The 16,789-nt window shown below is 46.3% G+C and overlaps 1 protein-coding gene across 2 annotated transcripts in view; it reads left to right on the top strand.

Annotated features, from left to right (window-relative positions):
• CIT (citron rho-interacting serine/threonine kinase) overlaps positions 1–16,789 on the top strand; it is a 180,971-nt gene that overhangs the window by 84,846 nt on the left and 79,336 nt on the right. For both annotated transcript variants that reach the window (XM_060119127.1, XM_060119128.1), the window contains exons 11-13: positions 13,159–13,264; positions 14,164–14,307; positions 15,538–15,657. In XM_060119127.1, coding sequence (XP_059975110.1) covers positions 13,159–13,264; positions 14,164–14,307; positions 15,538–15,657 — 370 coding nt within the window. The remainder of the gene's footprint in view (positions 1–13,158; positions 13,265–14,163; positions 14,308–15,537; positions 15,658–16,789) is intronic.

A 16,789-nucleotide genomic window follows, 5' to 3' on the forward strand; every position in this document is an offset into this window, starting at 1 on the left:
CATGTAGGATCTTCCTGGACCAGGGCTCAAACTCGTGTCTCCTGAATTGGCAGGCAGATTCTTAACCACTGCGTCACCAGGGAAGCCCGCTTGGGTTACTTCTTAAGTTCACTCACCGTGCGTGTGGCAGAGGATGGCCAACTTTTCCAGCTTTTAACTTTAGAGCTGATACAAGCATTCTTTGTTTTGGGGGACGGAATGTTGCACACTCGTTGCAAGTCTAGGCTTTGGGACCAGGTAGATGTAGGTTCAAGTCAAGGCTCCCTGCCTCACTAGCTGTGCAAACAAGGCATTTGACCTCTCAGCATCACTTCCCTTACATATAAAGTGGGGGTTATTCGTGCCAATCCGCTGGGTTTATTGTGGGGTCACGCAGAGCATGTAGTGTTAGTGCCGGGAGCAGAGTGAGTGTTCATTTCATATTTGTTGTTATTTAGGGGTGAAGATGGGCCCAGGGGTGCTTTTGAGTCTCTTTTCTTTCCCGCTCCTCTTTATAAAGACATCTTGCTGGTTTCTGCCCATTGAGAGAATCAGGCTCCATGGGGGTGCCTGACAGATTTCCTAATGTCTCTCTCCAATTTTTTACTCGGAATGGGGTCTGTGATGCGTTTGTTGGCTATACCTTCTGCAAAACACACTGCAGGCTCCTGGTAGGACCTAGTTCCAGCGGGGTCTGGAACTCGGTGCCGGGGGAGGTGGACATGCGCTGTGGCCAGCCTGGCGGTCACGCACTCCCACCCACCCTCCAGTGCTTGAGCGTCCCCTGGATGGGACAGCGTGTGTGTCATCGTGACAGTGCCATCCAGAACCAATACTGAGCATTTCCCGTGTGAGGGCCAGAGCGCTTTCTCAAGTCAGCATTGATTCAACTCACTTCTTATTTTGGATCTCTTTGTCCCACTGTGACCTTTAAACTGAGACTGCCTGGGGCACAGAAGTGCTTGGCACATTCATTCATTCGTTCATGGAAAAACATGTAGTTCTAAGCTTTGTGGCATGACTGAGCAAGATAGATAAGGTCCCTGCCCTCGGGAAGCCAACACTCTGTGCAGGGAGACAGAGGATAAGTAAGTTCATGGGTAGGATGTTTTTCAGACGGTGGGAAGTGCTCTGAAGAAATCTGAACCTGGGTGGGCAATGGCTGGGAACTAGCACTTTAGTCCCTGAGGCCGGCACTAGCCCATGGGTGTCCAGTGGGTGTCCAGAAAGCACGTTGGAGTAGCCAGAGCTTCCAGGTGCACGGGGGAAGTTGTCCGAGAAGAGGTAGGCAGGGCCTTTGGTTTTGGATTTTGATCTACTTGCAATGAGCAGGAAGCCTTTGCAGGATTTTGAGTAGAGACGTGGAGGGTCTGTTTCTCATGGTACAGAGAGGCCCTCTGATCATGGTGTGGTGGACAGCAGGATGACAGGAGTCGGCTTCAGGGAGATGGGTTAAGTTACTGCAGCCATCCAGGCAAGAGGTGGTGGTATACCAGTGAAATTAACCTGCGAAGCTAGGCACTGGCTTAAAGGTGGGGACTGTGTTAGAAATCACATAACTATACTTTTATTAATAGCATGAGGTTTTTTTTTTTTTTTTTTTTTTTTGCGGTACGCGGGTCTCTCACCGCCATGGCCTCTCCCGTTGCGGAGCACAGGCTCCGGATGCGCAGACTCAGCGGCCATGGCTCACGGGCCCAGCCGCTCCACGGCACGTGGGATCTTCCCGAACCGGGGCACGAACCCGTGTCCCCCGCATCGGCAGGCGGACTCTCAACCACTGCGCCACCAGGGAAGCCCTAGCGTGAGTTTTAATAAATGATTCTTGAGTCATTCCAAAGCATATGTTCTCATTCAGCTGGAGACCACTGCTCTGTGTGTGTGTGGTGTGTGTGTGGGTTGGCAAGGAGGTGCCCCAAAGCTAGCTAGATTCAGAAGCTTTTTAGAAGAGTGGTATTTTGGGGGTAGTAGCCCCCCCTTACCTTCTGGGAACACGTCCCAAGACCCCCAGTGGGTGCTTGAAACAGCGTGTAGGGCCGAACCCTCTCTATATACTTTTTTCCCTATACGTACCTACATACCTATGATAAAGTTTAATTTATAAATTAGACACAGTAAGAGGGTATCAGAATTGCCGCATCACTACTCTTGGGCTTTGGGGCCGTTTTTAAGTATGATAAGGTTTACTTGAACACAGGCACTGCGATGTTTCAACAGTCAATCCGATAACGGTGTTGGCATGGATAGGCTGGGTAAAGGGATGGATGACGTCCCAGGTGGGACAGAGCAGGGCAGCGCAAGATTTCATCATGCTGCTCAGATCGGTGCTCAATTGAAAGCTTATAAATTGTTTATTTCTAGAATTTTCCATGTAATATTTTTGGGCCACAGTTGACCATGGGTAACTGAAACCATGGAAAGTGAAACTGTGGATCCGGGGGACTACTGTATTTCCAAGTGTTCATGATGGACACCAGTGTGTATTTTTAAACGGGCTTATAAAGTTAGTTCATAAATTTCAAAATGCTCAATCTTAAAAGCCAATATATTTTTGGAACAGAATGCTGATGAGTGTTTTATTTTTTGCACCATGTTACATCTTGTGCTTGCATGTATTTTTAGTGCCGTTGGCCACAATTAAGGTAGAGCTCTCAGCTGAGCTAATTTCGATTCCCTCATTTTAGCCTCCAGTATCCATTCTTGGTTATCTCAAGAATATCTGTGATTTGTGATCGATGCGATCTGTGATGTGGAGGCATGTCTTGCAGGCTTGGGATCCTCTTCCTAAGGAAATAAATGGATGGCTTGATGCTTAAGCATGATCTTAGTTATTACCGTAGTGATAGAGAGAACTCAGCGCGTATACCTTCTTTTTAGGTTGGAAATACAGATTGTATTCTCTTTTGATATGACGTATTCTATTGATAGCTTTATTAAGGAAATTTTTTTTTAGTTATGGGAGTTATTTATAGACATCGAAAAAACTGCATTTTGTCATTTTTCCTTAAACGTTGAGGTTACATGTAAAAGCAATTTTTAGGTCACATCGAACGCATTTTAAGAAAACGTTCTTTCTGCTGCAGCAGTAACGACCAAGCCCCACGTTCCCTCTGTGTCATATACCATTACCTCTATTGATACTCTTTGGACCTCTGTAATTATAAAGCACATGTGTATATCAGTAAGAGATGTTGATTTCGGAGTAAATTTTTCTAGAAAATAGAAGCTGGAAAAAAAAAGGAAAACCCAAACTTGGCTTTGTGCTTGAAGAGACAGCACTGCTGTGGGTGGGTGGGTGGCTGCACGCACCCGCTGCTCAGAAGTACCTTTTCTCTCCATGGGGACAACGGGCTGTGTATCAGAGATGCAGCAGGAGGAGTAGGCAAGCAGTGTGTGGGCAGGCTGCATATCCTGTTGTTAGCATCCTCATTGGACTGCATCTCATCGAGCCCAGAGCATGAACCAGCCTGGACCTGTAAAATCTGTACTGTCCTATTTAATTACCCCCCTGAGCCACCAAGCGATGGAGGAAGAGTTGCTCTCTTGAGCTTCCCTGGTGGGGCAGTGGTTGAGGGTCCGCCTGCTGATGCAGGGGACAGGGATTCGTGCCCCGGTCCGGGAAGATCCCACATGCCGCAGAGCGGCTGGGCCCGTGAGCCATGGCCACTGAGCCTGCGCGTCCGGAGCCTGTGCTCCGCAACGGGAGAGGCCACAGCAGTGAGAGGCCCGCGTACCGCAAAAAAAAAAAAAAAAAAAAGGAGCTGCTCTCGTGCGTGAGTTGAGCTGTTTCTGGGGGGTGGCTGTGGACTGACCTGGCATATGGATGTTCTTGGGTACCCAGGCTGTCCCGGCCTTGGAGTCGCCCTCCCAGCATTGCACGCAGCTAGTCACGAGTAGAAGCTACCTTCCCTTGCACGATCCATATCCCCATCCTCTTTGACTTCGCTCCTCTGAGTCTCTGGGGCAGTTTTCTTGGGTTTCTTTTCTTGGGTTTGTCCGAGGCCGTCCAGCCAAAATGTAGCAGAGTTGGGATTCCTATGACTTGATGGGTTGCAGAGCCCCACTTTGAACCAAAACCCAGCTCTCCTGCCCATCACCTGTACCTCAGTCATCCTAATGTGGTTGATAGGAGAATGAATGTAGAGGCCATAGGGTAAGCTGTTCCTTAGCCTCAGTGCCACAGGATAATAATGCCCTCCTTAGAGGATTGTTGGAGGATTCAGTGAGGTTACCCCTAAAGTACCAAGCACAGTGCCTGATGTTGTGCTCAATAAATGGGCGCTATTCTTGATAATAAAGGTGGTGACATTAATTCTCTCCCCTACATTGCTACTTCTTTGAGGACAGGAATTGTGGCTTCCTTAACTTCATAGCCTCCACAGCAGAGTTTTGCAACTTGACACTATTGACGTGTTGGGCTGGATAATTCTTTTTGTGAGGGGTTGTTCTGTGGGTTGTAGAATTGTTGAGCAGCATCTCTAGCCTCTACCCACTAGATGTTAATAGCACTCCCACCCCCAGTCGTGAAAATCAGAAAAGTCTCCGGACATTGCCACCTGTCCTGTGGGGGGCAAAATTGCCCCAGTTGAGAACCACTGGTCCATACGTACCTCTCATGGGATCACAGGGCTTTTATATTCTCCCTGATGTGTAAGGGATATATATATATATATATATTTTCTTTCTATCTATCTATCTATTTATCTTACACTCACTCGTAGAAGGTGGTCAAAAAATACAGGTGTACCTTGGAGTATCACAGTATTCACTGCAGTAGGGTAAATATTGCAATAAAGCAAGTCCCACAATTTTTTTTTGATTTCCCAGTGCATATAAAAGTTATGTTTATGGTATACCATAGTCTATTAAGTGTGCAATAGCATTATGTCTAAACAGTGTACATTCCTTAATTTAAAAATACTTGATTGCTAAAAAATGCAAACCATCGCCTGAAACTTCAGTGAGTCGTAGTCTTCTTGCTGGTGCAGGGTCTTGCCTCCATGCTGATGCCTGTTGCCTGATCAGGGTCATATTTGCTGAGGGCTGGGATCACTGTGGCAATTTCTTAAGATAAGACAACAATGAAGTCTGCTACACTGATTGACTCTTCCTTTCACAAACGATTTCTCTGTAGTGTGCAATGCTATTTGATAGCATTTTACCCATAATAGAACATCTTGCAAAACTGGAGTTAATCCTCTGAAACCCTGCTGCTGCTTTATCAGCTAAGTTTATGTGATATTCTAAATCCTGTGTTGTCATTTCAGCAGTCTTCACAGCATCTTCACCAGGAGTAGATTGCACCTCAAGAAATCACTTTCTTTGCTCATCCATAAGAATCAACTCCTAACCTATTAAAGCTTTATCATGAGATTCCAGCAATTCAGTCACCTCTTCAGGCTCCACTTCTAACTCTAGTCCTCTTGCTGTTTCCATCACATCTGCAGTTCCTTCGTCCACTGAAGTCTTGAACCCCTCAATGTCATCCATGAGGGTTGGAATCAACTTCTTCCAAACTCCTGTTCATGTTGATATTTTGACCTCTTCCCATGAATCACAAATGTCCTTAATGGCATCTAGAATGGTGAATCCTTTCCAGAAGATTTTCAATTCACTTTGCCCAGATCCATCAGAGGAATCACTATTTGCTCTGGATTAGGCTTGGGCTTAAGGGAATGCTGTGACTGGTGTAATCATCTATCCAGACCATTAAAACTTCCCTCACGTCAGCAATAAGGCTGTTTTGCTTTCTTATCATTCATGTGTTCACTGGAGGGGCACTTTTAATTTCCTTCAAGAACTTTTCCTTTGCATTCACAACTTGGCTAACTGGCCGAAGAAGCCTAGCTTTCAGCCTGTCTCGGCTTTTGACATTCCTTCCTCACTGAGCTTAATCATTTCTAGCTTTTGATTTAAAGTGAGTGACCTGTGACAGTTCCTTTCACTTGACCACTTAGAGGCTATTGTAGGGTTATTAATTGGCCTAATTTCAGTATTGTGACTCAGGGGATGGGGAGGCCCGAGGAGAGGGAGAGAGGTGGGGAATGGCCGGAAGGGGAGGCAGTCAGAACACCCACAACATTTATTAAGTTCACTGTTTTATGTGGGTGCAGTTTGTGGTGCCTCAAAACAGTTACAATATTAACATCAAAGATCACAGATCACCATAACAAGTGCAGTAAGTCCCCTACCTACGAACCTTCAAGTTGCGAACTTTCAAAGATGCGAACGTATGTTCGAACGTCCAGTGACATAAATTAGTTCACCTGTCTGGTGTAGATTGTCACATACGTGCATCCTCTACTAGTGGTTGTGCTTTTGTGTACTTTACAGTACTGTACAGAGTACAGTAGTACAGTATCTTTATTTCAAGCCCACAATGTCCATAAGCAAGTGTAAAAGCAGTGGTGATGTAGCTGGTACTACTGTACCTTTCAAGGCACTGTACAGTAAGATTAAAAATGTTTTCTTTATTTTTTGTGTTTGTTTTTTATGTATTATTTGTGTGAAAAGTATAAACCTATTACAGTACGGTACTCTACAGCCGACTGTGTTAGTTGGGTAGCTAGGCTAACTTTGCTGGACTTATGAACAGATTGGACTTATGAACTTGCTCTCGGAACGGAACTTGTTTGTATGTAGGGGACTTACTGTATAATAATAATGAAAAAGTTTGAAGTATTGTGAGAGTTACCAAAATGTGACACAGAGACAGGAAGTGAGCAAATGCTGTTGGAAAAATGGCGCCAATAGACTTGCTTGACATAGGGTTGCACAAACTTCCATTTGTAAAAATCGCAATATCTGTTAAGTTTAATAAAGCAAAACACAGTAAAACAAGGTATGCCCATATCTGTTGAAGTTTGAGAATTTTGAGAACAAAGGAGAATTCTGGCAATTCTTTCTTTTTAAATTTATTTATTTTATTTATTTATTTTTGGCTGTGTCAGGTCTTTGTTGCTGTGCATGGGCTTTCTCTAGTTGTAGCGAGTGGGGGCTACTCTTCGTTGTGGTGCACAGGCTTCTTATTGCAGTGGCTTCTCTTGTTGCAGAGCCCGGGCTCTAGGTGCGTGGGCTTCAGTAGTTGTGGCTCGCAGGCTCAGTAGTTGTGGTGCACGGGTTTAGTTGCTCCGCAGCATGTAGGATCTTCCTGGACCAGGGCTCGAACCCGTGTCCCCTGCTTTGGCAGGCGGATTCTCAACCACTGTGCCATCAGGGAAGCCCTGGCAACTCTTTCTTAAGTTAGCAGGTAGACTCTGTCCCATTTCAGGGTCAACAGAAATGGTTTCTTTACAGCAATTCCGTGCCCATCTCCGCTAGCTGTAGAGTTACAACCAGTTACAGGATTTTTTGTACTTTTCTTCTCTTAAAGAAACAATAGCATCAGCTATTTAAATATTACCACTCTTGATGAAATGGTGCTTTTCAGGATGATTTTAGACCAGCAGAGTTGTTACGTGACGAGGACAGGGCTGAATTTGGTAATAGTCCGGTGGCTCTGAGGCCAGCTTTGGATCAAACCTCTCAAGCTATGATTTATATCGCAGTCAATTCTAGAATAGTACAGATGTCAGCAATAATTTGCTCTTGCTTTCAAAGTCAGAAGGACGGATAATGAAAATCCTAGACAAAGTAAGTTGTGATAATGTTTCATAATATCTATTGGGGGGGAATCTATTCATTCAAGAAGTACATATTGAGAGCTTACTTATCATTGACACTCGTGATTGAATTGGCCTAAGCGTCTACATGAAAAATAAATAGAATACAGATACGTCAAGTTGAGCCATACCTGTCTCTAGTATATTTCTTTTATAGAAATTCATGGAAATAGTATATTTTAGCTGACTTATTAAAATGGAGGGGGTAGGAATAGTCTTTAATCAGTGTCTGAAATCTGTACATTTTCTTGAAATTCATAGCTCACCATGATTAACTTCAAAATTGTATTTCCGCTGAAAGAGTGACCAAAAGGCACCAGTTAAATGGCCTGACCAAAGTGCCACCTGGAACCAAATGCTGGGGGCGGTCATACTGTGAGTTTTAAATGCCTGGACCTTAAATCACACGTACTTTGTTCTCATTAGCACCATGGTTCTCAAGCCTGTTTGTACATTAGAATCACCTGGGAGCTTAATAAAAATGGTGTTACCCAGGCCCCACTCCCAGCCTTTCTGTCTCTGATTTAATTGGTCTGGTTGGGCCCTGGATATCAGTTTTTTTTTTTAACTTTAGATTTTTTAGAATAATTTTAGGCTCACAGCAATACGAGCAAAAGGTACAGAGATTTCCCATATGCCCCCTGCCCCCCACTCATGCACAGCTTCCAGCGTTATTAACATCCCGCCCAGAGGGGTGCCTTTGTTACAGTCACTGAACCTTCCTATTTAGGGTTCACTCTTGGTGTACATTCTGTGAGTTAGGACAATGGTATGATAACATGTATCCACCATTATAGTGTCACATGAGTGTTTTCACTGGCTGACATCGGTAATTTTTAAAAAGCTCTTCAAGTGATTCTAATGTGTAGCCGATCTGAAGACCAGAGTCATCCTAGAAAGCTGCAGGGACCTTTCCGCCTTCTGTCCTCATCCCCCAGCCTCATCCTCCAATCCCATTACGGTTTACGGCATTGTTGCTACAACCTGGGTTTAGTCACAGCAAACTTACCATAGCTTTTAAAAAATAAATTTATTTATTTATTTATTTTTGGCTGCGTTGGGTCTTTGTTGCTGCGTGGGCTTTCTCTAGTTGCGGCGAGCGCGGGGCTACTCTTTGTCGTGGTGCGCAGGCTTCTCATTGCAGTGGCTTCTCGTTGCAGAGCACAGGCTCTAGGCGCGTGGGCTTCAGTAGTTGTGGCTCGTGGGCTCTAGAGCGCAGGCTCAGTAGTTGTGGTGCACGGGCTTAGTTGCTCCGTGGCATGTAGGATCTTCCCAGACCAGGGATTGAACCCGTGACCCCTGCCTTGGCAGGTGGATTCTTAACCACTGCATCATCAGAGAAGCCCCCAGCTTTTTTCTTTTTTAGATGTAATTTTTATTTATTCAAAAAAAAAGATTTCTTTAGCACCTTTATTCTGAAGAGACTTAATTGCCATACTTAGAACTTCTAAACAGTGAACATTTGTCAAGCATCAAAATAGCAGAATGAGGGAGTTGGACTCCGGTGATGGGGAGGGGCTGGTGCATCGTCTCCTGCGGGTGTCAGCGGATGGGGGCTGCGCATCTCCCTGATTCTGGGCCCTGTTAACAGGTGACCTAGAAAGGCTATTTTTTTTTTTTTTTTTTGTGGTATGCGGGCCTCTCACTGTTGTGGCCTCTCCTGTTGCGGAGCACAGGCTCCGGACGTGCAGGCCCAGCGGCCATGGCTCACGGGCCCAGCCGCTCCGCAGCATGTGGGATCTTCCCGGACTGGGGCACGAACCCGTGTCCCCTGCATCGGCAGGCGGACTCTCAACCACTGCGCCACCAGGGAAGCCCTAGAAAGGCTTTTTTTGGGTGAATAAGCAGTGGGCTTTGTACCCACAGGAGCGCACTTTACACCCCTCTGGAGCCTGCCCTCCATGTGTCATCAAGTTTTGAGAGCCACCTCCCATCCCATCATCATGCACCCATGTAATCGTTCTTCTCCAAGGGTGCTGGTTTTGTGCTCAGGACCAGAGAGCCATGGCCCCTCTTGTCATCCCTGACTCGTGTCAGTGTGGGTGACTTCTGATGACTGAAGGACCGGGGACCCAGTCTGTAGATCATCCATCCCTCCTTGGGTGGTCGGGTCTTCTCTAGCCCACCCACCAGAATAACATCAGGAATAAAGGAAGTAGCGAAGGCAACTCAAGGCCGTGCCAAGCAACCCATTTCATCTCGGGTTAAAAAAAAAATGTGTGTTTGTATGTGTTTTGACTAGATTTAGGTAGAAAATAGGCCAGTGAGAGGAGCAGAACTTAGTTAAAATTTTTAGCCCAAAGTGAGATTTTAAAAAAAGATTTATTTCTGGATTTCAGTCCCCGGCGCCCATTTCTGTGAATAATCAACATTTGTTCTAATGTGAATAATAGCATGGAGCAAATTCAGCCCCCTGAGTTTCACTATTTCTTTCTTTCTTTCTTTTTTTTAGTATTTATTTATTTACTTGGCTGCGTCGGGTCTTAGTTGCAGCACGTGGGCTTAGTTGCCCCGTGGCATGTGGGATCTTAGTTCCCCGACCACGGATCGAACCTGTGTCCCCTGCATTGGAAGGTGGGTTCTTAACCACTGGATCACCAGGGAAGTCCCAAGTTTCACTGTTTCAAGCAAGGGTTTTAGGCCTGCGAGGCATGTGCTGCTCACACCGTTGCAAGGGTAATGATGATAGAAACCACAGTGATAGTTGTGACGGTTGACATTTATCGAACCCTCATGATGTGCCAGGCACTGTGATAAGGAATTCCCATGGGTTATCTCACTTAATCCTCATAAGCACTCTTGGAAGTAGGTTGAGAATTATCCCCATTTTACAGATGAGGAAATCGAGGCTCACAGAGTGAGTGAGTGGCAAGGTCAGATTTTGAACAGAGCTGCATGACTGGGTGTTGACTCACTTGGCCGCCCTACAGTATGTGTGTTGGGAGCTGTCACTGGGGTACAGTGAGCCAGCGCCATCACGCCATCCCCTGTCACTGGGCTGGGAGCTGTGGGGAGAGAGACCTGAGCTGCTGCAGGGAACTGACCTCTTTTAGGCAGGGAAGTAGTCTGGGGCAGTGGAAAGCAGAACTTTCACCTGCTGGTAGGACGCCAGTGCTCTGTGACAACCAGCTCCCGCAACCCCGTTACTAAGGCAGCAAAAATTGGACAGTGGGGCAGCGGTGGGCTCTGCCACATGCCCCTCCGTGCAGAAGAACCTTTGTCGGCTATTTCTGTATCTCTGCCCTTCACCAGTCCCAGTGTTCATGCCCAGGGTGCCAACCACTGAGGGAAGCTTCCCTGTATGAGAACTGTTATCTCCACCCATAATTTTTTTTTAAACAGATTAAAACAAACAAAATTATTTATTTATTTATTTTGGCTGCGCTGGGTCTTAGTTGTGGCACATGGGATCTTCGTTGTGACATGTGGGATCTTTAGTTGCGGCATGTGGAGTTCTTAGTTGTAGCATGCGTGTGGAATCTAGTTCCCCGACCAGGGATCAAACCTGGGCCCCCTGCATTGGGAGCGTGGAGTCTTACCCACTGGACCACCAGGGAAGTCCCTCCACCAATAATTAACTGCTTTTAGGAATGAGGCAGGATGTGTGAGTTACGTGTGTGTGTGGGGGCGGGGTAAGTACGTCCTTGTGGAGAGAGCATCCTTCTAGCCCATTCTTAGGAGGTCACGCTACATTATTTTTGTGATACTATCCTGAGTGTTATATCAGGTGCATCGTCAGTCTCTCTACCCCAGCTCTCTATTGGGACCAACAGAAACCATTTATTAACTGGCAGGTTACTTAAGCTGTCTGGGCCTCAGTTTCCTCATCTATAAAATGAGAATAATGTTTCATAGAGTCCTTGTGGGGACTAAAGAGCTAAAACATGCCTCGCTTTAGGACAGAACCGTGCATATAGAATCGGTGCTCAGTAAGTGTATGAGTTTCCTCTGGCTGCTGTAACAAGTGACCACAGATTTAGTGGCTTACAACAACACAGGTTTATTACTTTATATTTCTGGAGGTCAGAAGTCCAAGATGGATTTTACTGGGCTGGAAGCAAGGTGTACAAGGCTGCACCCTCTGGAGCCTCTAGGAAAGAATCAGTTTCCTTGCCTTTTTCAGCTTCTAGAGGCCGCCCAGTTTCCTTGGCTTGTGGCCCCTTCCCCCGTTTCCACAGCCAACGGTGTAGCATCTTCCAGCCTCCCTCTGACTGTGACCCTACTTCTGTCGTCACCTCTCCTCTCTTCCTCTGCTTCCATCTCAAGAGGACCCTTGTGGTTACGTTGGACCCCACCCCCCCACCCCATGTAATCCAGGGTAGGCTCTCCATCTCAAAATCCTTAACGTAATCACATCTGCGAAGTCCCCTTGGCCATACGGGGTGACAGATCCACAGGTTCCAGAGATTAGGATGTGGACATCTTGGTGGAGGGACATTCTTTAGCCAACATAATTAGTGTTAGCTGTTTCTGTAAAATGAAACAGAACCAAACTGGCTAGCTTGGGGATGGAATAAACAGCAATTTGGTCAGTATAGTTAACTGATACCATTGGGCACTTGATGTGTTAGCTCAGTCCTGCGTCAAGACCTTGGCGTTATCCACCCGCTCCCTGGAGCTTGTTTTCTTCCAGCGCTTTGGAGGGTCAGTGCCTTCTCATCCTTCAGGTGTCAGCTCAGATGTCACCGCACAGAGAAGCAGGCCCCTGATCCATTTCCTCTGCCATAGCACATCACCCCATTTCCTTCTTTGGCATCATCTGTAACCTTTTAGTTTGTGTGTCTGCCTGATGCATTCTGCGTGCCCTCTGAGAATGTCAGCTCCAGGAGGGCAGGGACCGTGTCTGTCTTGACCACTGCTCTTCCAGTGCCTGGAGCAGTGTAGGTGCACAGTACACATCCGTTTAGTGAGTAAGTGAATAAAGCCGTATCAGCACAAATGCCATGTGCTTAATGCCCACGCTCTCGTGTTGTGGTAAGTCCTTTTATTATCGTTCTACCTCCTAGAAATGGAAACAGAGGCTCAGGGAGGCTGAATCATTGCCTCAGGTCAATGGTGACTAAATTTACACTCAGGCTCTCCTGCTTCCAGAGTTCTTGGTCCTGTCCACCTCTCTGCCTCACGGCCTTGATGTTATTAGAAGCTGCTTGAGCCAGCTCTGTTGATGGCCAAGGATGCTGGCAGGTTTTGTGGTCTCTGCCGCAGTTTTCCTTTTTTTTTTTTCTTTTTAATTTATTTTATGGAAGTATAGTTGATTTACAATGTTGTGTTAATTTCTGCTGTATGGCAAAGTGACTCAGTTACCCATATATATACATTTCTTTTCATATTCTTTTCCATTATGGTTTATCACAGGGTATTGAATATATTCCCCTGCTCTATACAGCAGGACCTTGTTGTTTATCCATTCTGTACGTAATAGTTTGCATCTGCTAATCCCAAACTCTGCCGCAGTTTCTGAATGCAGCTTTTCAGGCCCACCCACCCGCCTCCTTGACGTTGGTTTTCTTCCATCCAGGTCTGTTGTGTCAAGTCTGGACTCCCCTGCCAAGACTAGCTCCATGGAAAAGAAACTTCTCATCAAAAGCAAAGAGCTGCAAGACTCCCAGGACAAGTGTCACAAGGTATTTATTTCCGCAGCCGGCCTCCCTCCTTGCTGCAGGAGCCTCCCGTCAATATATGCCAAGGGATCCGCCCGGGGCCGCTGCTGGCGCCGAGCCACCTGATCCTTCCCGCGCTGAAGTCGCGCCTCCGGCAGCTCAGAGGGAGATGAATTCGGGCCTTGACGCTGCCGTAAATCCTTTAAATCTTAACCAGAGGAGGCCCTGGATATAAAGCGGCCAGTTCCTCAGCATGACCCAGCTAGATGTCTGCGTCTTCTGGCAGGTGGCGTGGGTCCTCACCTGTGGCCGAGATGCATCCCATCTGCTTTGAGTGATGCGAAGTCTCTCCTCCTAGTCTTTAAAAACTCCTGCTTATGTAACTGCGGCCACTGTGTTGATTATGCTCAACGTGTCTTAACTGTTTCTGCCCAGGGGCAGCTCTCTGGAAGCTCATAAGAGTCACTTCTTGCCTGGGACTCCTAAGAGTGCAGACGAATCCGTATCTCCTTGCCCTGTCCTGGATTTGTCCTCTAGATCTTTGCAAGGAGATGGGGGGGATCAAGATGGATTTGGGATAAAATTAAACTGACGTCTGCAAAAAAAACCAAACCAAACCCCAAAAAAGCAAACAGGTGAAAAAAATGGTGATTGTGGCTTCCTCGCTCACTGGGTTAGAGAAGTGATCGAGTGTGAACCCAGCCTTGCATGAGAGGAGTGACTTAGCATTGGTGACTGCCCTTACGAAGACCTGTGCGCTCCCAGGCGAAGAAACCATGGTATTTCCATCCCAACCTTTTGGCGAGTTAGCGCCAGCCGGGACCACCAGGTGGTCTCGGAGGCGGCTTGAGATGCGATTGCTCCTGACGAACCACCCCCCCCGCCCCCCGGGCCTTTTTAACGTGTCGCTGTGTTTATTTCAGATGGAGCAGGAAATGACCCGGTTACATCGGAGAGTGTCAGAGGTGGAGGCTGTGCTTAGTCAGAAGGAGGTGGAGCTGAAGGCCTCTGAGACTCAGAGATCCCTCCTGGAGCAGGACCTTGCTACCTACATCACAGAGTGCAGTGTGAGCCTTCCCCCCAAGCCCCCTTCCCTCGGAGCGGGCGCTTCCCGTCGTGTGTGTCTCATCCTGTTTCATGACAGCATCATGAGGCACATCACAGCCAGGGGCAGAGAGGAGAGAGAGGGAGGACGCACGAGCAAGACCTGTGATGTGCAGAGTAGCGGGGGCCGGGCGTGAGGGCCCGGAGGCCTGAGATCAGGCTCAGAAAGTCCAGGCAGGAGCCTGGAGACGGGCATAGACGGCGTGGCAGAGGGTCTCAGCATCTCCCATCCCAGCCTCTCTGCTCCTCCTCGTGTCCAGCGCAATCAGCCTCAGGAACCAAGCTCCCAAATAAGTGCAAGAAAATGTGTTTTGAATCTGTCCCAAATCAATATTCCATTGCCTAGAACCAGCGCAGCAACAAGAAAAACTCAGCCTTTAAAACCCAGACCCTCTGTCATCTTTTACCATGCGACTTTTTTATTTTCTTTCCTTCACAAGAGTGGACTGTCTTCTCCATTGTCTCGTTAAAAATTTTCATTCAGGTGTCTTTTAATGTACAGTCTTAACAAGTTGAATCACACATTCTTCAAGTGTTTTTTTTTTTTTTTTCACAAGGGAGAGGAAATCTATAGAGCGTGGCTGATTAAGAATAACTGCTATGTTTCCATTCCAGATTTGGCCTCCTTTCAGTGGTGGGTGAAGTTATTCAGCTTTGTATTTCAGATCTATATTTCAGTGTCACTGAAGCATTGAGGGAACCTTTTGGATAAAAGGTGTCCAGGAAATATAAGCCAGGAGGTGGAAATAGTTTGCTTGCAGTCTTAAATGGCACCTGGGCAGAGAATGAAGTCATTGCTACTTTGAAAGAGGGATATATACTTGACAGTCCTTGAATAACTGCTATTCCAGAAAAGACTTTGTAGCCACCCCAATGATGGTTTCATGGCTAAGGGATCTTATTAGTTTTTAGTCCTGAACATACAAGTAAGTATCTGCTAGGGCAGGTAGGAAACAGGTGGATGCAGTTTCAGGCTGGATCCTTAAGGTCACAAGGTTTGAGATGATGTTTCTTGAACCAAGGGGTTTTACAGGATGAAACCTGGAATCAGCGACTCACCGGAAGTTGTCGACTTTGGTCCGTCACCTGAAACCATCTTGGTGTCTGCGAAGCGGCCTGCAGCTCCCTTAATGAATCTTTTCAAACAGAGCAGGATCCACAGGACAACCCTATTAAAATTTTGCTTTCCGCAGAGCTTAAAGCGAAGTTTGGAGCAAGCACGGATGGAGGTGTCCCAGGAGGACGACAAAGCACTGCAGCTTCTCCACGATATCAGAGAGCAGAGCCGGAAGCTCCAAGAAATCAAAGAGCAGGTACGGCTCCCTGCCTGGGAGCAGGGCACTAACCGGACCTCTCATTTCAGGAGAGGTGTGTTTGAGGGACAGAGGGAGGGAAGGGGGGGCGGTGAGGAGAGAAAGTTATGTAGGTCATTTGGAACTTTTAGATTCCCCATGATTTATATAAATGGCAGAGTCCTTGTTCTTTCTAGCTCCTTGTGAAGTCTGGGCCCCACGATGGCTACTCTTTTCAATTGAAGGTATAGGTTTAGAGCAGGGGGGTGGGCAAACTGCAGCCTGTGGGCGAGAATCTGGCCAACCACCTGTTTTTCATGACCACAAGCTAAGAATGGTTTTTGCGTTTTTAAATGGGGGAAAAAATTCAAAAGAAGAATATTTCATATGGAATTCAAATTTCAGTGTTTATAAATAAAGTTTTATTGGAACACAGCACACCCATTCATTTAGGTACTGCCCATGGCTGCTGATCATGCTACAGTGGCAGAGGTGAGTGGTTGTGACGGAGACCACATGGCCTGCAAAACTGAAATTGCTTCCTATCTAGCTTTTTACCAAAAGAGTTTGCCAACCTCTCCTTTAGACCATTAAAAAAAAAAATTAATGTTTTCATAGCTTTTCAGATGCACTTAAAGTTTTTGAGAAAAGCCAGAGTACTTCATAGTCTTACTTACCTAAAGACTTATCCTAGAAGAAGAGTTTGAGCAGTTAAAGCCGAGTCAGAATTGACACGGCAAATCTGACTACAGAAAGCCCCCTCCCCTGTGTGTTCAGAAAAGAGAATCCAGACCTTTAAAAAGCCTACTCTCTTTTTTTACCCCCTCTATTTCTAAAAGGATTTTCTTTCTAGATGGTTCATTTTTATTTCACTTCACTGTTTCCTTTTTAGCATGGATTTTTTTTTTTTTTTGTCCTTTGAAGAAACCGTAAATAGAAACTTTAATGAAGAGAATGCAGTGAGCAATTGGAGAGCTGAATTATCAGCTGCCAGGCAACTCTCATTCACTTCAGAAAATCTAGTGGAAACAGTGATGGAAATGAACATTTTTGTCTCTGGGTAACGCACACTTAGCCATCTGGGTGGTGCTAATGCAAGAAACTCCGGCAAATAATTTGATTCATTAGCTGTTCTTTACAGAAAGAATTCCTG

Source organism: Mesoplodon densirostris, chromosome 15 (assembly GCF_025265405.1).
Source record: "Mesoplodon densirostris isolate mMesDen1 chromosome 15, mMesDen1 primary haplotype, whole genome shotgun sequence".
Classification (NCBI taxonomy): domain Eukaryota; kingdom Metazoa; phylum Chordata; class Mammalia; order Artiodactyla; family Ziphiidae; genus Mesoplodon; species Mesoplodon densirostris.